The sequence below is a fragment of the Aulostomus chinensis genome, chromosome 4 (genome assembly GCF_037954235.1).
Source record: "Aulostomus chinensis isolate RoL2024-O1b breed Wild chromosome 4, RoL_Achi_v1.0, whole genome shotgun sequence".
NCBI lineage: Eukaryota > Metazoa > Chordata > Actinopteri > Syngnathiformes > Aulostomidae > Aulostomus > Aulostomus chinensis.
In genome coordinates, this window is record NC_141323.1 from 14,808,764 (window position 1) to 14,833,535 (window position 24,772).

A 24,772-nucleotide genomic window follows, 5' to 3' on the forward strand; every position below is an offset into this window, starting at 1 on the left:
GTCACTACAGCAATTAACATTTCCACTTGTCTCCTATTACAGTCTGTTGTGTGGCAGCTGGGAGAAGTCGCCTGGCATTTTTGTTAGAGTTTATTTTGCTATTCATCACTATTATAAGTGCACTTTTGGCATGCGCCACTACCTTTAATTAGCTGACCGGGCATTATGAAGAAGTGGCGGGGGTGTCCCGGAGTGGAAGCAGCTTAAGAGTTCACAACAACCATAAAAAAATGGGATTAGAGTGCTAGAAATGAGATGTGGTAGCAGTTATTGCTCTGTTAGGGATAGTTGCCATCACAGTTTGATGTCATGGAAGTAATGTGTGCGCTGAGCCTTTTGCTTGACAGATTTTTAGGTAAGTGTTTTTACCTCAAGACAGCAGAACAGTGGGAGGGCATCATGGTGCTGCTGCCGCCTTTTTTTTTTTTCTCCCAAAAGATAATGTCACTGCGCAGCATTGGCAAGCAGCAGAATGATCCCACTAGCATAATGTCACTGGTGTGAAGAGACAGATTTTAAGAGACTGTGAGCCCATATAACTTGTGAAGACATTTTGTGCGGGGCACCAGGTGGCACGTTTGAGAGACAAAGGCAACAACCTCTTCTTTTTTTTTTCTTCTTTTTTTAATGTGTGTATGTGTGCAGCACAAGTGGGGCACGGCGTCGTCAGTGTGAGTGACACAGTACAAAAGCCTGAGATAAAACAGGAAGGCGAATGCATAAAAAGGGGAAGGAATTGAAAACAGGAAAAGGGTTGGGTAGATACGGCGTGACAGAGAGAGTGAGGAGACGAGGAGGAAGACGCCCGTCAGTTTCCAACGTGTGGTAAAGCTTTGTGCGACTAGGTGGGTGTTTGTGTGTCTCGAGGGTGGCAAAGTATAGGCAATGCCTGTGACGACGGGGCTGGACCAACAGATGGGCCACTTCACCCCAGCGGAGATACTGAGTCAGGGGACGGGTGACAGCATCCACGCAGTCTCTCTCTCTCTCTCTCACACACACACACACACACACACACACACACACACACAGACACACACCTATCACTGATACACTCAAGTGACACATTCACCTACAAAATGAGAAGCTTGTGTAATCCAATAAACTTTTTCAAAATAAGTACACTTGAAAAAAAACCAACAACAAAAGAAAGAATTTCATTTTCAAGTTCGTAGAGCATTTTAACTTAACGTTAAAACACCGTCAGTAAAATTCTTTTTATCATATAAGTTGATTGTATCAACTTGTGCTTGATAGTTTAATTGGCCTTTTTACACAGCCAGAAGCTCACAGTGTTAAGATCACACCTCGGCTGACCACAGCAGGGTGATCACACTGACCGTTACTACCTCTTTATGGCTTTTAAGACAAACTGCAGGTGTAGCCGCTCAAACAAGGTAAGACAAACTTCATTGATCAGAAAAGGTGCTACATGTAGGACCGCTAACCAACGGGCACCCGAAAATATATACGGGGCAGCACGTAACCAGGAAGTTGGGGTCACCCCTTCTTACTACAAACATGGAAATCCTCTTAACAGACAAGTTGAGACAGCCACTGAGATCATAAACGGCTAAATAAGGCGTGTTTTTGTGTATGTAACGGAAGGCGGGTTGACGCGTCATCAGCAGTCATACAGGTTTGATGTGTTGCGTTTCAATTTAATGGTTGATTTACATTCTCACCTACAGTCACAAGCTGTGACAGAAAGAAAATGATAAATTAACCACTGAAAGCAGCTTCCTTGTGAGATGGCTGCTGTACACTAGCTACTTACAACAGAAGCAAAAACTCTGATGGGATCCAAGCATAAAAGTCCAGTTCAAGTTTTGTCTTGACAGAATTAAAGGCAAAAAGAAGAAAAGGTTATATATATTGATGTATTTTACTGCACTGTGCTGTATCGGTTAGTGTACCTAATTAACTGGTTTATGAGTCGAGATAAAGAAATTCAAAGTGAAAAGATAGTTCCGATTAATTAAATTCTTGTGACTTCACAAAATATGCTCCACATCTTATCTGGCTTAAGTGGAACAAATAACCCTTGAGCTAACTTTGTTTTCAGAAGCACTCAAATGCACATGAGCTCGCTCTCTCTCTCTCTCTCGCTCTCTCTCTCTCACACACACACACACACACACACACACACACACACACACACACACACACACACCCTCACACAGATACACAATTAAAGACAGGGCTTACTACCGTGCCAATCAGGCACATACCGAAAGAAAACATGTTTGTGTCCGTTCCAACTATTCAGGATGCTGCAGGCTCAGGATGCTACCAATGAGTCGACCCCCCTACACACACACACAAGTGGTCACCAGGGGTTGAGTAAACACACTCAGCTGTAAACAAGCAGATTAGGGCTGCGGGAGAAAAAAACAGTAACTGCTGCTCAGCTATCAGATGGACATTTGCATGCACGAACACTCAAACAGGGTACCTGGATGGTCTGTCTCCCAATAGGATGTGTGAGAGGTCAAGCTTGCTGAAGAAATGTAGACGACATTATCAGTCTGCTCATTAAATGACAACGTGTCTTAGCTAGTATGTCAATTACGCTCTTATTTTTTTTTACAACCGTATAAATCACCAGCTTGGTGTTTGTCTGCTTTGCAGAGCATGCATTATGCATGAGTATACTTTTCACTAATACTTGCTTGGAATGAAAACCCGACCCTGCCTGTCAGTTACAGACTTTATTACCTTGTGCAATAAGTGAAACAGTTTTTTAAAGCCTTGTCAGGGAAGTCAACTTTAAAAAAAAAAAAAAGCTGTCAGGCTGGAGAAGTTGATTCCTGAAAGTTAATTTCAAAGCTTTCAGCTGCAACACATATTTCTTATTTGCACAAGTTCACTCGTGCACTTACATCCTGCGGAACCTGGATGAAGGCAAAGGTGTACTCTGTGGCCTGTGGTGGCAGGGTCCTGGTGCTGAAGGCAGGGGGGATGACGGCCAGACGAGTGGATGGCACGGTTTCTCTCTGAGGGAGGGTGACGACAGGACAGAAATCAGACACAATAGCCGTCATGATCACATTTCCAATAAGGGAACGGGAAAAACCGTTAAGTAACGCTTAGTTACATGTAAAATTGCATTAGTGAAGCACAATTTACCATTTATTAATCCTTTTTGTGACCTTCTTGTAAAGTGGGGGGCATGAAACACTTCACGCTAAACCCACCCTAATCTACCCCAGTTTTCAATCCATCTTTGCTGTAACACATGAAATTTAAACGAAAACATCAGTTATCTGTTAATCATTTGTAAACTAAGCAATAATAAAAATACTTAACTAAGGGTTACTAATGGTTATGAAGGATCCCTTTTACCAAGATCATTTCACAAACACTGGGTGTACGCGTGCTAAAGTACTGTCTTCTGATTTCTGGTAAGAAACACGGAAAATGAAGGTCATGTTTTTGATGATCAAAGCATCAAAGCAAACATGACAGACACCTGTTGTTACCACTCAAAGTGAAGCGGATTTAGAAGAAGATGTCCCGCCTGTTCAGTATGATTACATAAATTGTTTAACAAGGTTTTTTTTTTTTTTTTTTGAAAGCTTGTGATTAAGATTACTTTTTGGATTGCTGGCATTATAAAGTGAATCTCTCAAAGCAACCGGTTTTCCAAGTGAAGACCGTAAGATTAATTTCTTTTTCCCTAAGCCGAATCAGTTCTGAAAAGCTGTCTGTCACTTTAACGGAGATAGTTTACAACTGTGAAAGAAGGACAGATGCCATTTTCTAGTTTAAGGGCTGCACGCTTTTATATGTCACCTTAGCAATAATTTCACAGCTGTTTTAGAGCAGTAGAGAGGCTCCTTTCACTAAGCTCCATCTGCTCTCTTATTTAGCTAAAAGCAGAGTAAAGATGCCAATAGACGTCGAGCTGATAGTCGCCAGATTCGTGTCGGATTAGACAACAGTCAAAAGATGAGTAATAGATGAAAGGGGCAACAATTACTGACCCTTGATGATGTTATGTATTTTAATACAGTGAATTACTGCTGAGGGTCGTGTGTTACATAAACATTTTGTGTAACGGGGTCATTAAAACAAAGTAGAAGTGCCTTTAAACTGTCAAGGTCCGCTTATTTTTTCATGAGAAATTCATAAAAATACCCAGAGAAAAGGGCTGTCACTGCGTGTTCAATATTTTAATAAAATTTACATATCCCCAGGCACTGTTTGACCCATCGTTAGAATCCACAATAGCAATATATTAAAAAAATGGCCTTGCCATTATGACACCAAGGAATTGTATTAGCGTGAATCTTTTTTATAAAGTCATGTTCTTACTTACAATGGACATCAAATAAACATATATAAAAGCAGTTAGCTTCGTTATGGAGCACACAGCCTGCATAATGTTCCTACGTTGACACAACATTTTCTGTACATATAAAAAAGTATTTACTACATTTCATTGATGTAATAAAGTTAACAGATCCTGTAACCAGCTACCGACAGCCAGACCTTATTGGGAAGAAGTCAGACAAAACCCGCCATTAGAAGTGGGGAGTTAATTTAATGACCACTATCTTATCTTAGCTTGTGTTCATTAGACTGTATAGTCTAGACAGAGGATACCTTGAACATTTATTATGCGTTTGAAAGATTCATTGACGCCATATTTTATTTTGACAGGACTGTAAGTGTAGACTTTTAAAATGAAAGACAAACGTGGTCTGCTGTGTTTGCCAACGATCACATCATAATTCAACAACTGTCCTGTACCTCGCAGAAGTGGCAACATTAAAAACTATCAAGGCCAGAGTGACTCAACTGGGAATGACGTCAAACTACGGACAATGAGGTAGATATGTGCAAGTTTTTTTTCTTTTTTATGGTTTTGTTTGTGTGTGTGTGCGCGCGCGCGTGCGTGACAGGTCGGCCTCAGAGAATCACACTTTGAGCAACATGCCAGGACGCATTGCGTCTGCCAGCCAAACTGCGAACCGTGCCGCCCCCCGACACACACACACACACACTCTGAAGTCAGTCGCACACTGTGCTGCTCCACTGCATCATGGGAAATCTCCTGCAGGCCTGGGGGTTGTCTGCATGAACCACTTGGTGATGCAATCATGTGCATGCACGTGGTTCGACGCACACTCGCAAGGATGCACCGCCTCTGTCATCACAGAATAATATAAGAAATCCAAAGAGAGGGATTTCTTTTTTTATTATGAAAAGGAATAAAAATGATGCACTCAGTGGCACTCTTTGCTTCAGTCATAAACAATAAAAATGAAAACAAACACGACTGCATAGTATTTGTCCTAAATACCCCAGCTGAAAGGATACATAAAGGCCGTTCGGCTGCTTTGAACAAGGAAATAAAAAAAGAACAGAAAAAAAAAAACACAAAAAAACAAGCGAACAAGAAAAATCCCTCTTCAGATAGAACATTCCTTCTGGCTGTTGTTTTGGCCATTACAAAAATATGCTAATGTGTGTGTGTTTTCCTCAAACAATAGCATTATTTTTTAATGACCTTGCAACATTGAGGACCTTTTTTTGTTGCCCCCCCTACACACACACACACACACGCACACGTTTCAAAGCAGTTACTCACATTGCCGTAGTCGATGTAGAAGACATGAACCTTCGCAGGTGACTCAACTTTCTCCACTCGGGCTCTGTACCTGCAGCAGGATGGGGGCGGGGGTGGGGTTGGGGGGTAGAGACACAGATGAAGAAAGAGGGCAGATGAGTAAATGATTCCGCACTTATTTCCCTGGGGAGAAGGGGTTGGAGGAACTGTCTGGTGTGATGGGGCAGTGGGGGGCCGGCAGAGACGACCCGCCAGGACATGGCGGGGCTATGAAAACTACAAAGATGGCTCTCGCAATGAAGGACAGAAGTTAAAACCTTCGTCTACCTGAGTAAATAAATGTAATAACTGCCCGTCTTTGGTTCTATCAGAGCGGATAGTAAGTATGATCGAAAAATGGTCACACAAATAGTGGCAAAACAAAATAAAAGACAAACTGAGATCCAGTTTCTTTGTACGGTTCTGAACTCCAGGGCTCAACAAAGAGAATGGTGTCTACAGCCTGAAAACTATCCTGGTAGTGGTGCTTTACTCTGCTGCTGAAAGCTTCTGTTGTTCGACACATCACTTTACTTTAAACCACGCCAACTTTTTAGGAAGTTTGTTCATTTTGCCGTGCTGCCCCAGAGCCAGACGAGAAGACAGACAGCCGTCTCTCCTCTGGGTGCTCATACGGGGGCCTACAGCTTGACCGGCTAGTTAGCTTAGCGCGATGAATGGCAGTGGTTGCGTTGTAATTGTAATCGTTTTTTGTTTGATTTGAATCGTTTCGGCAGCCGATTGTGAAAACTCTCCGTATGGATTTCTCACACACTTTCCTGACCTGGCATTTCAAAACAAAACCGACCTTAAACCCTGAATTCAAATAAAAGCTACAGAAGAACCTTCTCATCTCAAACTCAATTCAGGAAGTGTCTCTTCATCTGACCGTCACCCTGTCGACTGTCGCCTCTGCCAAAAAAAAAAGAAAAAAAATGAAAAGAAAGTGAGAAAGACAAACTGGCCGAGAACCAAGGAGAGTGGGAGAAAGCCAAATAATTAGGCCCACGTGGGCAAGGAGAGACACAAGAGAACCAAGTTAAAACTGAATAAGTGATTAACACCAAGACAAAGAACAGAGGAACACACAGAAAGAGTGAGAGATGAAGAGTGAGTGACTGATCAACTGAGGGGTTTTTTTTTCTCTCTTTTTTTAGTGTGTTTTCTTTTTTATCCTTTTAGACTCTGGTGTTCTGAGGGGCCGTGGAAGGCGATGGATTTCTAATTAGCCCCCTAATGAAACAACCCCACATACCATATACATCACAGCGGAGAACGCTACGGAACAATATGAACATGAGCGTAATTAGACGGGTAATGGGGGGGGGGGGGGGGGGGGACAAAAATCTCAGACAACTGGGAAGGGATGACACATTTTACGAAACACACTTCTCGTACAAACAGCAGCCCAACCGGAGGTGGAACCTGGAGAGGAAGGAAGGGAAAGACTGAGGAAAGAGCGCATCTAACCTGCGTCAGGGGAACATTTGGGTTTCTAATCAGTTTCACTTTTTTTCTTTTTTTTTTTTTAATTCTCGATGTCACCTTCTTATCATAGACACACACACACACACACACACACACACACACACACACACACACACACACACACACACACACACACACACACACACACACACACACACACACACACACACCCTCTCCTTCTCTCGGCCTCCCTCAGACACCGTGACTTTTATCTGTCCCCATGACCATCTGTAAACTTCTAGCATCGGGAGAGAAAAGTAGATGAAGAGAGGTGTGTGCGTGTGTGTGTGTGTGTGTGTGTGTGTGTGTGTGTGTGTGAGTGAGTGTTAATGTCAAGCTACTGCTGATTCTAAAGGGCCATGGCTGTGGCAGTGAGCTAATTACACCCCGTGGGTGTCTGCAGTTAACGCATCACAGGCTTAAATAGAGACAAGGTAAAAATTAAACGTCAGGTATGCTCGAGGAGAAAAGAGGAGAGCTAATCATAGGAGAGCGTATACATCCAAGAACAATGTAAAAAAATTAAAAAAAAAAAAAAAGGATATTAAAAAAAAAATTGATTTGTTGGATAAATGTGACCTAAAATGTAAAGGGTTCTTTCATAGCCCATGCTACACCCTCTGCACCAAGTTTCAGGAAATCATCCTGCGACTGTTTTTTTGGTCTTTTTTTTCTTACTGACGCTTAAAGCTCTCAAACATCCCACTTTTGAGAAAATTCACCTTAGCAGTACAAAAAGGAAATGTAGCTCCAATAAACAGTAAAATATTTAAACTGAGGTGAGATTTGCCTCAGATATTCAAAAGTCTTATAATACTCTAACTATAAAGACAGTACTTTTTTCACGAGCTGTCACGAGAAAAGCTGCTTCACGTCAGCCAACGTGCGTCTCTCGGTTGCAGGTAGGCGAGCAAATTGTTAGTATTTCATTGATTCCGAAACACATGTCATAAATTAACATTTTTTTCTCTCCTTAATTTTAAATCATGAGCTTCTCTGATCTGCATTTCCCTTTTGATGTGTCGCTCCGCAGAGATTTTCAGCAGCATCTTTTGGTATGAAGTGAGGCGGAGGACGGTCCGGAATGGCAGAAACATACCAGGTTTCTCCATGGTACGCAAACGTGAGCGTTACGACGGTCGTTGCAGTCACTAACCATTGTAAATAATTGGAGAGGCCACGTTGACCTTCATTTTGCGAGAGAAGCGCGTGGCCGTGCAAAAGAGCTGCATTTTTCTTAAGTGTATTTTTCTGTCCTCATCATACAACAATGCGGTCCTTCAGACATTTAAAGGACAGAAACTCTGTAAAAACAGCAGTACAGTGCCAGCAAAGCAGTATCTGCCCCGCTGATGTAACGCAATGCGGATGAACCCTGTGTTTTTACGGCGGAAGGTAGACAAGCTTACCATTCGCCATCAGCAAACTTGGCTATGCAGTAGTCCCCTCGGCGTGGAGCGTAGGATCCTTCCACTGGTGGCTGGGTGGCAATCTCTGCCCTCATGGTCTCCATCAGACTCTCCAACTGGCCTCCTGGGAAAGATGGTCATTGGAGAGGTGAGACAACAACTTCTTACATTGAAAATTCCAGTGTGAGTGGTGCTGGCTAACTGTTGCTTGTGAATGGTAAATGAGATTCAGTGCTTTGCATACTTTATTGCTTGTTATGAGACACTTCTGTCCTGAGTGAACTGCTTCAAACAGCTTCAAAACTCGATTCATATGGCAGAAACAATCAGAAATCCATTTTGGTAGAACACACAGCCTTTCACACAAAAGAAAATGTAAATAACATTCTTGGCTTGGCACAAGGAGGCCAGTATTTCACCGATGTTTTCCATTAATACTTAAGTGCTCTAACCTATCGGGTCAGCAAATCTATTTCAATTCCAGGCGTCCAGCAGCGAGCCGGCCCTAAAAATACACAAATGAACACGTGTGTGATTTTCGTAGCCGTTAAGCCATTAGCATCATGCAGCTAACGCCCATTTGACCCTGTTGGAGATATACAGCTTTGAGTAAAGCCAGGCAGCTCTCGCAATGGGCCTTTACGGCCTATCAAGCCATTATATCATGCGAGGCAGAACTATTACAGTGGATTCAAGGCCAGAACGCGGCTGCAGACATAATGGAAAATTTGGGGAAATCAGGGAGTCTGTCAGTGCTCGGTGGATTCAGCATCTGCAGCGAGGGGGAGCCCGATTTGCACCCATCAGATGCAATTGGGGAGCTGATTGTCAGAGCCACTAAGTACGTGGTATCTCTAGGAGTGCCACTCAGTGGTGTTTGTGTAATGTGTGTGTGTATTTGTTTGTGCCTCATAAAATATGTTTACACATGCATGTGTATCAGCGTTTGCAAGCGGCTGAGTGTGTGCGTGTGTGCATACATGAAGTGTGTTTGAAGCAATTATGGCAGCTAGTTTAGCAAAGTGGCGCAAGTAAAAATTCTATGGCGGTATATTTAGAAGCCATTTCTACTGATTAGCTACCTGGAGAGGGGCTGTGGGAACGTGCGTAGTAGAACAGCTTTGACTGCACAAAGTCATACAACAGCACAGTGAAATAGAGGCACTAAAATAGAATACTAGATCCACTTTTCCATAGTTTTCCTGTGCCAGTAACTGTCAGTCTGCATTTAGATTTCTATAGTAACCAATTGTCTCCAAGTGTAAGAATCTGAGTTTTATAGGTCAAGGAAAGAAAGAGAGCAGCTTAAATTTCTTGGAGGTACAGTATTGGCTAACCTGGGTTTAAAATGGATATGGCAGACAAACCAAACAAAACCAAGAGGACCGAGAAATGTGTCCTTTACTTCATTGCCGCTGCCCGAAAAATCCACTAACACTTGGTTTTTGAACGGCATTCACTCCCATTCAAAAATTCAACTTGCCTGCGTTTAAGCTCAAACAATCAATCTGTGTTGAATTTTTTTCAACCAGAAAAAAAAAATGCAACAGAAACTCTATTCCTCCATGTTACTTGTACCACGACTACCAAAGATTGTACACGAGCCCAAGATACTACAGTCCGGTAACGTTACGATGATGCTTGTGCTTCTCTCTGGTGCCATGACTTCGCCCGTGTTGGTTGGGAGTGAAAAATGTCACCCTGACAAATGTGTGGATGATAGATCTGTAGTTGTCATTGTAACCGAAGCATTTATATCCCATATCTACCAAAACTAAACACAAAAATGATGAGTAAATGAGGTTTTGCAGCTTAGCCAATTTAAAGGTGTACAGGTGTGAAGATAGGATGCCTTCATGCAGCGTACACACTTGAGATAATGCCAACGTTGAGTAAGAGAGGATCAACTTGATTAATGTCCATCTGGATGTAAATGTGGGTCTCAAAGTAACCAGGTTAATGCGGTGCAAGTAAACACATTTCCTTAAGTCTTGACTTGATTTCCCCTACTAACCTTTGCATGCAAATTTGGAAGTGTGTGTGTGTTTGTGTGTGTGTGTAAAATTTGTAGGTTCTGCTTACTATGCATGCAACTCTAAAACAAACAGCTCAGACCCAGACCTTTTACAGCTGCCGCACATTGTCATTAGAAGAAGAATATATAATTATGCAGTTTTCCCAAGGTTACTGGTACAGAGACGGGCGGGCAGCTGCCAACCAACGGCGGAGAGGACACCTTTATTAGCATGATGTCAAATTTGGAGGATAAATACAGACGAGGGCGAAGGAGGGATTTAGAGTGTGAAGGAAAAGCTTGGAGCTTGATTTGATTGAGGGAGGGAGGTGGGGTGGGGAGGGCAGAGAGGGGTGACTGGGGTGTCCAAATATTTCATTGGCCACCCACCGTTACACCAACTGCTGATGAATGCGGTGAAAGAACACACACCCACATGCACACACACACACACTCTTAAAACAGAGCAGCTTTTTTTCGAGGGAGCCGTTTTGGGGGAACATTTCAGATGAATTGTTTCCCGAAACCCTCACCTCAAACGCGTCATTGTGCGCCACTGCTGCCGTCTTGCAGATTTACTGAGCAGAAATGGTTGTCACCTCCTCCGTTTATTAACCTAATTAAACGAAAATTGCGTGTGCATCCTCAGAGTCTACATTCATATTACACACTGACTTATTCATCTCCATTCCTGGGCCATGTTCCACTTTGGGTCCAGAGAGAAGCCAGTGAATGACACATGAACTTTTAAGAGGGTTCTAGCTGCTATATAAATATATTTAAATCAGCACATATGGAGCCTTAATGGATGAATCCTGATGGTCCAGGCTAGTTAGCGATGCTTTATTAATGCAAATGGTAAATGCAGGACTGAGACCATATGGAGGCAGCTCCTTTAATATGGGTTGCATTAATTTAAGAAAAGGCCAGATCACGGATAGCGTTCCACTCAGCAGATGAGATCCCGAAATTGTACACTGCATCCAAACTTGAGGGAGTCTGCTTCAGTGCTCTAAACGGCATCATGCCATGCAAGCTTTGAATTACATTCCCGACTACTTGGACTACTGACTTTATTTGGAAGAATGTCTGCTCGGTTACAGCTCGTAGCAAACACGACTTTCACCCACGACTTTCACCTTCTGAATCGCATACCAAACAAGTTAACAAGCGGCATCCATGTTGAACTCCAAATCAAAGTCGACTGAAGGAAAAACGGACAACGCTACAGCAGTCTGTCGAGAGATGCATGGCTTCACCCAAGCAACCGCCAAACAACCCAAGCCAGAAGGATAAAAACGACCCCCCCCCCCCCGACTTCAAAAAGATTGACTTAATGTAATTTTAGCTGCATGTACTTTGAAAGTCCAACTTTACGTTGATAAATCCACCTTTCCTATCATTATGCAAACACCCTGCGAGTCTAAAGCGTTTTAGTATAAATTATGAACAAAAAAATGCTACATTTCCTCAGATAGAGGTGAGGAAAGTTCATGTCCTACCATTTCCGCCTGGGAAAAAGAAAATCACCGATACAACCGGGAAATTGTGTGCAGTTGATAAAAGTCTATGGTTTTCCTGCGGTGCCCACGTTTGTTTTCTATTCTTACGGAATTGTGACGAGCTCCTTAAAATGAAAACTGTCGGTAGCCCAACTAACTAACTTACTTCACGAACTTACTTTCTCGCTGAACTAGAAACTTTCTGGTGTGGCTGTTTTTTGGAGAAGCCACAAATGAAATCAGGGTTGAAAAGTCGAAGGGATTCCATGGCGCTATGGTTTGAAGTGATATCACTATTATAAAGGTTGGAGTTATGCAGTCAAAGGGCACAGTTATGGATCAGCAGTTTTACCGCGCTGATTTATGATCTGTTCTGACCTTTAGATTAACTCCAATTACTTACAAGCCAAGTCCAGTCACACTTAAATAATAAATCCATGTCCATGACTGACCTCTTTTTTTTTTTAAGAAAAAAAAAATCTCATAACAACAATTTACAGCTTCATTTTATCAACAATTTAAGACGCGCTGTGGACAAATCAATATGTGGTACTTGGACTGTACTTCTTTTAATCCAAACTCTAAGACATTAGATTTAGCATGCAGAGTGCACCTCATGCATTATTATTCTGTGTTAGTCTCATTTCCTGTTGGATGAACTATCTTTGGGGGAGCAAATTTATCAGAAACGCAGATTAGACGATCTAAGTACCAGTGATTGCTTGTCTGGAAAGGCACTGTGAGAAAATCACCAATGGAAAGAAGTCATATCACAACATAAAAGTAAGAAAAGGCAGGCATGTGCAAGGAATAAATACGAGCAACAGCAGTAATGGCACATTGTGAGTGCAATTAGCATGGAAATAAACTGAAATGAGCTCAAATGCTGCAGGCCAAAGAAAAATCTAGGCCTGCTGGGGTAAACTGCGCAAAACTCTTATAAGAGGACCGAGGCAGATTACTGTTTAATATCTGTATAAAGACAACTAAATATCAGCATGCGGAGGGAGTGAACCATGCCGAGCACGAGTGTTCATTTTTGTATCGAGCCAAAGCGATGATCCAAAAAAACATAACCCCCCCCCCTTAAAAAAAACCCAGAAACAGCCAAACCACTGACTGATGCTCGCCAATTTCTGTCTGTCGTCAACTCTTTATTTCTCCGTTGTCTCTTGTTTTTTGCCCTCGCTCTCATTCTGTAATCTGTTTATACACCATTATGACTGCAGCTGTTTGTAAATCATATATAATTACATTGTGAATGCCCAGCGCAGACTGAGGGAACGATTAGGCTTTTAAAAAAAAAACACACACACACACACACACACACACCAAATCAATTGAGAAGTGAGGGAAAGAGACAAATGGTGGAGAGTCGGGCAACAGTTTTGGTGAGGACCATTTGATTATATTGTAGCACACACAGGGACAAGAGTGTGGGGGTGAATGAACACAATAGATGGCGTGTCTGTTTACTCTGCATCCCAAGGCCACACGTAATTCTATTAAGCTTTTCTACAAAAGCTATTAAAGCACAGAAGGGTAAATAATCATGATAAAACAGAGGCCAAGAGAGCAACGGTTGTATATGAAAGCATTCTAATTCCCCGGCTCAGAAGAATGAATGCAAATAAGACACTAAGTGGAGTGTATTCATGAGAAAGACACCTGCTGAGGGAAATAAGCGACATGAGTGGATCTGATTATACAAATCTGCAGACCTGACTTCTATCCACACACACACAAAAAAAAAAGGAGGGTGATGTTTGGGCGAGACTATGCGGGGTCTTTGCTGCGGACACGTGGGTGGGTCACAATCGACCATCCGAGAGATTCACAGCCCGCTCACCGGAGCTTGTTGTTGAGCTCACCTGTTAGGGTTGTTAAATATGCATGAGGTTTAGACGAGCTTTATCCTCTGCGGAACGGCGAATGGACGCATTTCAGGACATGCGAGCGGCACTTCAAAAAGGGGGAGAATAAAAAAAAAAAAAGGCAGCACTGACAAACAACAAACACAGGCAGGGGAGGCCCTGCGTTTCTGTTGCAAGTCTAATGTAGATGGTCAACAAAGAGCCGGTGCTCCGGAGGTTATTTGTAGTTTTTTTTTTCCTCGCCGAGGACAGCCTGTGAGGCGAGAGCTGAGCCTCTCTTTACTCCCCTTCCTGCATCAGTCTTAAACCTGGTGTCAGCATCCGCAGAGTGTTGCGGGGAGGCTACTATATTAAACAAATACCCCCCCCCCCCTCCTGTTTGGCTACGGCTGCCCCGCTCCCACCGGAGGGCAATACGTATTATATCTCGTGCAATGACTCCCTACAGCCACCCATCAACGATTACCTGGTTCCACTCGAGCCTTTCCTGGCAGTCTGGAGCTTTTATTTTTTTACAGCAAATTTTTGTAATTGAGAAAAACCATCACCCCCCTCTCTGTGCTACCTGTCATACCTCACTGAATGAAACTAATGGTTAGAAACATTTAGGGGAGGGGGTCGGGAGGGGGCGGGCTAATTTTGAGGAAAAAACACTCCAGCCGGAGCTGAAAATGGTTCACTAACTGACACAAGAATAGCGTAAGGGTGTGAATAAAGGCACTCTTTTGCCGCTGGTGAAGCTCTGCCACATATCTAATTAAATAAAGCCTGCGGAGGGGGTGCAGATCATCCAGCAGGCATGGGTCGAACCCCTAAATATTGCATCTGCTGGAGTGGCGGGGGGGAGGGGGGGTGCTAGAGAAGTCAGAAAACAGCAGCAGTGAATTGGAGCGCTGCTTTTCGTTCACCTGCTTGCTTACGCTTTTCATATATGGTCCAATAGCGTCTTGAATAAATCTTTAAAAATTGAGAGGAATGACAAGAAGAAAGTTCTTTTAGTCCTGAGAAATTGTTTAGTTGTGTATTTTGTTGTTCTTTTGTCCCCGTTTGCACTCCCGATATAAATTATTCCATTTCACATTTACTTCCTTTCATTGTTTTGCTCAACAAATAACTCACATGATTAAACCCTCTTTTCTCAAACGACTTTGATGAAGTAATTTCATAACGCACTGGTATAGGGAGTCAATTATCTTAACCCATGACTGAATTTGGAGTGATGCCCGTAGTGCCAACAGAAATTTAAAAAGAAGGTTGAATAAAAACAACAACTGCAGCTTAGCAACAAACATTTCTAAAGTGTGTACCTTTGTTGCTGTTGTTGTTTTTATCTAATTCTATAAAGTAATCATGGCTCTGCTTTGTTGATGTGATCGCTCATTAGTGGAGCGCTCAACCTGATCAATACGAAATGCTACAGTAACTCATGTCCTGTTTCTGCAGCGACTTGCCTCATCATAATGTCAGGTTGGACCCGGAGAGAGCCGGGTACTGATGATCTGTTATCGCTCGTAGGGTTGCCACATAATGCAAACTATGTCTTTGACTGGAGAAGCGTACATTAAAAAGGACACCGAGGCGATAAGCCAATATAAACCGTCTCATTTGGCAATTCAGACAAGCGCATAAGAAGATAAGATTGAAATATATTTCAAAGTAATGGAGTTCTCTTTCAAAACATAAAAAAAGAGAAAGAAAGGGGCCCTTGGTTTGAAGTGCAGCCAGAGAGAGAGAGAGAGAGAGAAAGAGATAGAGAGAGCTACTCCCTCGCTGCCATGCTCCATCAGTGGCTGGGTCCAGCATCATTAGGTGGTGAACAGCTGCTGCGTGTAAAAGGTAGAAGTGTGAATAATGTGGACGGAGTGGCACCTGGTTGTGGTTGTGGTGGTAGTGGGAGTGGGGGGGGGGTGACTCTACTCAATACCAGTCTGTATGGGTGCCAGGAAACAAGCACTAGACAGGATGTACCGCCAACTGTGCTGCAGCTGAGGCTCGGGTTGGGTTGAAAATGTGTTACTGGGAGTACAATCCAGTCTCGAGGAGGTCCAACTAAGGAGGAGGCTGCTAGCTAGGCAACGTTAGAGGACCTTTTTACAACGGCTAGCTGTCTGAGTAGCACGCCGAGGACACAAAGGCCTGATGGGAAGATGTTGAGGTATTAGGGACATTAATCAAAGACTGCCACAGCCCATTAGACTTCCCACAGAGAATTTTTTAATGTAATATTTATTTTGTGTTTTCTGTGGGCTTCCTGCATCCCTAATTTTTAGTTTTCGAGTACCTTCTTACCCCCCCCCCCTTCCTGTGTATTGCTTTGTTGAATAATAGAATATAGCAAACTCAAATCAAGAGGATTAATCAGCATTGACTGACTCCAAACAAATCTGACTTTCTATTCTATCTCATTGTCATTGATGAGGACACTGAAATGTAACTTTAGCTTAACTCAGTAAGCCAGTAAAGGGATCGTGAGGTCAAAGTTGTCCAAAAGGTTTTCCTGGGAGCTGTCATAGTAAAGAGAACTGCAATCCCTGAACTCATCAGCTTTGGGGCATGACTTAGCCTCTGGGAGCAAGGGCTGGTTTTTCGGGTGTCCGGTATAGCCAGCGGATACACAGTTAACTAAGTAAACTTTTTACAACTATCGACAAACTACAGAGATTTTGCTGATTGATGTATTCCTCCTCTTCTCCGTTTACGTGGATGCAACTGAGGCCCGTTCAGATGTGACAGGACAAAACTGCTCAAACAGAAACCGTAAGCGTTTTCTCCCTCCCCTACAGATTCTCTACTTATAAGCAGTGTCTGTTCATGGAGATGAACAGAAAAGAAAACAAAGACACAAGCTGAACCTGACTTTTTAAACTTTGAAGTATGTTTTCCCATCTTTGTGTTGTTTTTTCACTCTTCAGCTGATGATTTTCCCACATGCCAATAAAACGCAATTCGCTAAGATTTATCCGTCAGACAGTCTTTTATTAGTGTGTACAATAGACTTAGGGCCACAGCTTGCACATTTATGGAGAAACTTATACTCGTGTACTTTATGTCTTTGATAACAACCACCAATATTGAGGTTGCAGCTCCACACCCACAAAGACTTCAGGGCTATATTTAGCAAGTTTTTAATTATGTCGACTCTCCGGCATAGTAGGGGGAAGAAAAAAAAAACCCACACACATAACAGTGTATAGAAGAGAGTTTCTTCCTCCCCCTGTGCCTGGAGTGGCCTCTGTCTTTTCCAGTGTCCAAGGTCACACAGATCTATGCAGGTCCCCCCTCTGACAGTAATTACATATAGCCTCCGGAGAGAGAGACCAACACAGACGAGGAAAATAAGGGGGAGAAAAGGAGAAACAGTAGTATGAAGACGAGATAAGGTGTGTGTGAGTGTGTGAGTGTGTGTGTGTGTGTGTGTGTGTGCGTGCGTGCGCGGTGTGGGCTGAGACAATGAGAGATAAACGAGTACATTAACAGATTAAAAATAAAAACCTTTAAAATGAACCGAGGATTAAAGAGTGCAATCCCTCAAGCTTCTCAGTGACTCGGGAGGGGAAAAAAAAACAAAAACCTCATCCCGAACGTGAAATTAATCAAGCTCATGAAAATAAAAATACACACTTAAGAGTTATTAAATTAAAATAGAGTATGTACAATGTACCGAGAGCGAAAGCGGCCTTTTTTTTTCTCCACAATAGTTTATCGGGCTAAAGATTATTTCCAGTGCCTACAAAATGTTCATTGAAGTGTAAAAACTATTGGGAGGCCTTTTCAATTATCATTGCCCTCAGCAGACCACAGCAAATAATAAATACATCCAGAAGTCGAAGACGGCCGCAACTCCCAAAAGGTTAATGGTTGGGGGAAGAGTGCATCTAAACATTAATGGCTGTAAACATGATGTTGTTACGCCGCTTATTCAAATGTACCGTCAGCTCATGATTTGCTGGTAATACGTTGAGGTGTCTACGTGCGCTTCATCGTGGTCGGAACAATGAAGGCACAATCTGCTGCAACTTTGTACCAGTTTAACTTAGCTGCCACATACAAGCGCATCTAGATAAGACCAACGAGGCGCGGCTATGCGATCAATCCTCCCTTCCAAACAAACGACTCAGTTCCATTTTTATTGGATCTGTTCAAGAGAGGTGTTGATTTATTGAATGCATATCAAAGAAGGTGTAATTTGTGCTGCTCTTGAACTGTACCGCTGTTCTAAGTGTTTCTAATATATTTTAAAAACCCAATTCATATAAATGTGACAAAATACTTTCCTTTAATGACTGTATTTGATGGGACACTGCGTTGGATAAACACTTTTAGACTGGTTTTAGAAATGTGGGAATGATCAAGTATTAATTGCAGGATGAGAGTACTTTGATTTGGTGTACATATTTTATCAGCAGTTTTCTAAAATGTAATTCATTGAAGGAATCTTTGGGTGTGTGTGTGTGTGGGGGGGGGGTAGTTTTAATACATTGATGTGATTTGTACACATTTAAACTGGAAATACCATTTTTTCCCCCCCTCTCCTCCTTTAAGTTCCACGAGGTTTCGTCCCCAGCTTCCAAACGGAACACGAAGGGAGCGACAGACCAGGGAAAAGCCGGTTAAGTTTTGAGCTCCCTGTCGTAAGTGTGCTCAAGGATGGTCAAGGAGTTCTCAATTAAAGTGTTGCCTCCATCTGGCAAATGGAGTGCTGGCAGTGGCTGAAAAGAACACTGACTGAATTTTGAATATGAGCTTAGCTGCTAACAGCGTAACAGGAGGGGGGAAAAAAAAAAAAGAGAGAAGGCGGTAGGTGTGGTGGCTGGGAACACTCAGACTCTGGTTGCATAATGTAGGTCTCTGAAGGTGAAGTTTTTCGTTAAGGATGCACAGTGCTGATGCAAATCGGTGGTAAGTTCAGGGAGTTGTTTGTGGCGCAGTTGTAATGGATTGAACATCAATATGAAGGTGTTCTATCCCCTTTAGATATTCTGCATCACGGAAAACACCAGAACAGTGCTGCACTGCTGCAATAATCCTACATTCGACAGAATCAAACGGACAGTGTGAACTGTTTCCGACTGTAGTTTTGATAAAACACTGCACTGTTTGCTGTTCAGATTCAGGCAATTGTACTTACAAGGATCTTTGCTCAGGTGCAGTTTCGAAGTATCTGTACTTTACTTATTTGAACTTTTAGTCCACGGCAGTTGTGAGGAAACGTTTACACTCGGCAGCATTTTACGAATGCACGATAATGATCATCGGTATAAGAAGATATCGACCCCTTGTTTAACTTAAATACAAAAAAAAAAAAGAAGAAATTGTATCAGTCCAGTTTGGCTCAGGTCTCCTTTTCTTTGCTCATTATCAGTGACACGGAAACAAAAAAACGCATGGTTTACTGGATTTGTCAAATGTTTTTGAAAACAACCTTTCGCGTGTTCATGATTCACATAGAGTACAAAATGTGAATATCATGTCAACTTGGTTTTAATACAGAAAAAAAATGGTACTAGTAGCAAAACATCAGCAAATCTGTAAAGGAAATTAAAAAAAACAACAACAACAACAAAAAAACAACAGCACCAGAACAGGACCTTTAGACGTCAGCAGTTCCCGAACTCAACGTTCTTTAGCCCCGCGGAGCACAAACATGTAGAATGTGTACATATGATCCAATACTACTCTCTGCTTCCGTAGAATTTCGAAGAGGTCGTCACTTCCACCGGAGTACTATTATATGTAGGTGTTTCTACTTGAACTGATGTAAAGGAACTTTGTACTTCCACCAGGGTCTGAAGTGATCGCGACTTGACGGGACCTTTCTGGACATGATTTGCGAGAGGTTAAGTTGTGTGGCCAATTGCTGCACACACGGGCCGTCGTATGTGTCACATGCTGTGGCACCGGCGTTACGAGCGCGCTGACTTTAACGGCATGTGAAGTGTTATGGTGTCATCAGCTGCAATCACAAGAGCGTTTATGAAATTCTGCCTCTGAGCTTATCGGACCATATACATTTCTACACTCCAGAAAATTGAGGGAAAGGGAAGACACTTTTTGTGAGGAGGGGGTGATGGGGTGGGGGGCATGTAATGTTATTGCAAAGCACTCAGCTTGTATGATTTTACAGGCTCTAACACTTTGATATGCTCTTCAAGGGGTTGGTATGACTTAATGTAGCTTTGAGGAAGCGTCAGCGAAAATCAAAGAGACCAAGGGAGAGAAAGAGATGGAGGGAGGCAGGGAGGTGCTAACAGGCCTGACAGAGAGGGAGATGAGGGGAGGGAGGAAGAGGGTGAGGACCGGTCAGGTTTTGCTTCCCTGCTGAGAATAACACTTTTTTTTTTTCCCTCCAAACTAGCGCATAAGCCTCTCGGTGGAGGAACACAAGCCAATTAAACGGAAAAAAAATAAATAAATAAGATGGCCGCTGCATTGCTGGATCATCTAAAATCAAGCTTTTATGTAAGATGAAATAAGTTCCCGCTAAGAATAGGCCGAGGGCCGCAAGTAAAGATGTGTACAATTTCTATAAACGCAACACTTATGTCACTAATGAGAAAAAAAGTACAACACTTTGCATGTTGCTGTTCCTCTTCTTCCCTTCTCCATACAAGGAGCTAATGAGAACTGGGCTAGGAATCAGTGCAAGTCTTTGATTCGCTCAGCATGTTTCCCTAAACTGTTTTGGATATTCCATATCATCCGCCTGCCTCCAGTGACGCCGAGGGCGTAAACCCCCGCGTCAGTTCAACACGTGTGAGGTACAGTGCATTTAACAACCTCTTCCCAGCGCCACGTGAGGTTGATCAGCGATAAAGCTGAGCACGTAACCTTAACATCACTGCCGACTTAAAGGCGGGTGAAGCTGCAGTAGCCAGAGGCAGTGTAAGGGCTTTAGATTCGAATCTACAGCTCGTGGCAGGAAGATGAAAAGGAGGCGTCAAGCACACACTTGGTAACATGGAGAGGTTTTAAGGAATAGTGGGTCTAATGAAGGAAACAGAGGTAGGGGTGGGGGTGGGGCTTAAAAAAGCACCGCTGTGGTCCAAATGCTTTATACATGATTGGATCATTATGGAGCCAGTGACGCTCGGCCTCTCCTATTGGCTGCGGGTGAAGTCCAATGAATTAATTACAACAGTGAGGCAAATTAAGAGGTGGCCAAAGTCAATTTCACAGACTCAGGAGTCGACTGCCAGTGAAGCCAGATGTGAAGGCTGGTTAAGAGGGGAAGACCTCAGTGTCAGGCACCACTGATGGAGGCTTCAGGTCTGTTCCAGCTCCCCCGGAGGTGCTGGTTTGAGAGGAGGAATACGGAGGTACAAATAAGTCACGAAGCCCAAAGTTTTCAGGTTCTTCCTTCTGAGGGATCAAATGCTCACCAGCTTAACCGCTGTGTTGTGTTCATTGACTGTTTAGAAGCCATTCATTATATATTATCAGCAAAATATGTCTTACACTCTTCTAGTGAACTTCTTTCATGAAGTTTCATTTTATTTATTTTTTTGGGAATTCGGGGGGAGAAAAAAAAACTTATCGAAATGGAACTACGCCTCAAACTGAGCAAACAAACCTCTTTTCAAAAGAGGTTAAAAGGACAACATGATAGTTAAATGTTTTCATTTTATCTGTGTTGCCATACTTTTATTGACACGCAAACTCAATCACGTAGCAGAGGGAATAATAATAATTTTTTAAAAAAAAGTCAATTATTTGGCATAAAGTCTGTAGAATTTCATGGTTTGTTTTTTTTCCCCATTCAGTTCAGCATCAGCCTTCTGGTAACGTAACACATTTTAATTTTAATCCAACCCACCCCCCCCCCCCCCCCCCCAAAAAAGAAAACACAACCTAAGCTGTTATTTAAAAGGCTTGTTCAAAGTTAACATTTAATACACTTTGTCAATAATGTATTACTCATAGAACAAATATTCCAACAAAAATAGTCATTTAAGAGCAGTTCTCTGTTGGAGAGAACCTTCAACATTTACTGCAACTGAATGTCAGCTAATAATTGCTATGGGCCCTGAAAACAACCAGTATCTCTATTTCTAATCGTGTACTTCTCTTAGTATTTGACTTCGGAAAGCCACCAAATGAAAAGCTCAGTGGCCGCTGTCGTTACCTTGGCCAGCTTCCCCGGGAGCAAACATGTGGGATTGTGATAATCAACAAATGTGCGGACGATCAAACGCGGCGCGTGTGTACACACCTTGATTTTAGAACGGTGAGAGACGGCTCATTAAGCACACACCTAGAATGTGGACCATTAACCAGCCCAAACCAGAAAAGGGAGAAAGGGTATTATGAGAGCATTCATTCTGTACCACCCCCCCTCCCAGACAGCTCGTCTGAGGGAGAGACCATGATCCATCCCTCCCCCTGTCACCGCTGACAGGAGAGGAAGGCGTGATTTATTCCTGTCATTCACTAGAAATAACAAGTGGGATGTCCTTTGTTTTGTTTTTGCTGGTGGGAGGGATGCTGCGGCAGAAGGATGAAGTGAACGTCTGAGCGGCAGAGGTGATCGTCATGAATAAAGTCAGTGTGGTGTTGAAGTGAGAGTGCGAGCGAGCGAGAGAGAGGGAAGAGAGAAGAGTCCCACCTGGATATGGAGGAGTGTTTTACACTGTCAGCTGCTACTTGGGATCATTTACGTCAGACAAGTGTCTAAATCTGATTCACGCATCTAAAGAAGAGGCTCTGGGTACCTGTCTCCACATCCTGGGCGTAGAAGTGCAGGGTGTCGCTGATTTCGGTGACATATACTGATTTGTAGTTGGCCACGCGTTCCTTCTCCTCCGATAGATGCACAACTTCCTCCACTGGTTTCTCCTCGTAGTTGGCCCAGATCTACAATACACACAGTTGACAATGCAGTAAATAAAAATACGCCAAAAAAACCCAAACATAACATTTTCAATCATTGGAGGAAAACAGAAACATACATGTTTGCACGCTGTAGAGCAAAGTCTGACCGATGCTTGAAGACGGCTGCACGCGTCTTTATTGCTCCGTCTAGGAGTTTTCTTCAAGAATTTGAGCAGAAACCATTTATTTATGTAGCAACTGGTACTGGTACTCGAGCGCCTACGTGCTCTAGTAGATCTTTTAGGACAACACAACTCGATAATGAGACGAAGACTGGGTTCCTCCCCGTGTCTGATTCGTATATTCAGATTAGAAAAAGCAGTTTACGTGGCATTGCATGCAAGGTATCATTTCATTCAATTTGAAAGAATATCGTCGCCTGTGTAAACGCAACCAGTGAAATCTCTCACTGCACATTTTCTGCCAAAATTTCTATTGTTTCCACTTTATTCTTATGAACTGTCGCAATGCTATAAAGACGCTTCGAGCTTACTTCAGAGGAAACATTTGTCAGCCGCATCAACATTCAAATGTGTGAAAAAAATACTTTATACTACATGAATGCTGAGGCTGAAGAGTTAGCTGCCACATATTAAACGTCCGCTTCGGGTCAAACAGTTTCCATGGAAGAAATAAATGGATTATTTATGAGATACGTGATTGTTTATGATTTGGTTAAATCATCCCTTGAAGTATTTATGGACCAATTTGGCCATTTGGGGGAGGATTTAGTCTCGGGTTGAGGCTTGGATTAAGGTGAGGTTAGCCTGACGGTGCTGGTGAGGACATCATAGAAATGGGAATGAGGATCCTCACGAGCTGTGTGTGTGTGTGTGTGTGTGTGTGTGTGTGTGTGTGTTAAGCAGGTTACATCCTTTCTGTGCTGCATCAAGGTTAGTTCACTTTCAGCTCCCCAGGAGAAACAGAGGGCAGGAGGCTCATTAGGAAGAAGTGCTTTGCCTTGGGCCACATATCAAACTGCACAGATGTCAGTTGATGTGTGGTGTGTGTGTGTGTGTGTGTGAGTGTGTGTGTGCGCGCATGTTTACAGAAAAGCAAGGGATGCGGTAGAAAAGAGTGGGTGGTTGTTCAGACCAAATACAGTGTATTTGTACGCAGCTTCAAGAGCAATAATAGTGGCACGTGCATGGGCGCACCAACAGAGAAAGGAGACAGTCAGGATGAAAGCGAACTAATCAACTCCCTGGAGATGAAGCGTTAGGAGTGTAAAGGAGTGAACAGGGAAGTGTGTGTGTGTGTGTGGGGGGGGGGGGGGGGGGGGGTGGGCGCGACTCTAAAGTCAAAAAGTGCAACCAGGCCTAGCTTAAACTTCTTGTGTAGCTGCTCGTTAACCTGCGAGTTATTTGAGAAGTCTTTATAGCTGACGGAGAAAATCATCTTCTCTGAACGTAGGAGCCATCTGGCTCGTTTTTTAAACCGTGTGCTTTGACTGAGATGATTTGAGTCGCCACTTTTAGCGTTGTCAAATTTTTCACTTAGCCTTTGCTTATCTGCAGAGCCAGGCTTAGATAATCACACCCAAGGCTGCTTCTTCTTTGTTCTTTTTTTTTTTTTAATGGCTTTTAGATCATCCTTTTACCTCGTAGATTCGTCAGCGTACACTGGCGAGAATTTTTTCCAGCGCGGGCTTCTCCGTAGGTAAGAGACAGAAAAGGAGGAGAAAGAAATATCATCCTTGAAGACGAACACGCTTTCAATTCGTGGCCATTAAACAAGTGTCAGAAGACGTGAGAGCGCCTGCCCCCCCACTCCCGCTCGCTAATAAGCGATGGGGTCATTCTACCCAATTAGGATCAATTATTCAGCCCACAAACGTAGCAGAAAAGCAGGAGAGAAAAGAAAAAGACAAGGAAAGCAGGTAAAAAAAAAAAAAAAAAATCTGAGGGTGCAGCAAGGTTAATGAAGACTCCAACAGCAGTCATGCTTCATAAACTCAAGATCAAGTAGGATTTCTATCTTCTATTTTTTAGCGTGTGCAGTAT

General features: G+C 42.9%; 1 protein-coding gene across 1 annotated transcript in view; it reads right to left on the reverse strand.

Moving 5' to 3' along the window:
• snd1 (staphylococcal nuclease and tudor domain containing 1) overlaps nucleotides 1-24,772 on the reverse strand; it is a 176,049-nt gene that overhangs the window by 18,700 nt on the left and 132,577 nt on the right. Inside the window, exons 18-21 of the mRNA XM_086202009.1 lie at nucleotides 22,610-22,751; nucleotides 8,512-8,635; nucleotides 5,597-5,666; nucleotides 2,883-2,996 (exon numbers count right to left, since the gene is read on the reverse strand). Of these exons, the coding sequence (XP_086058135.1) occupies nucleotides 2,883-2,996; nucleotides 5,597-5,666; nucleotides 8,512-8,635; nucleotides 22,610-22,751 (450 nt within the window). The remainder of the gene's footprint in view (nucleotides 1-2,882; nucleotides 2,997-5,596; nucleotides 5,667-8,511; nucleotides 8,636-22,609; nucleotides 22,752-24,772) is intronic.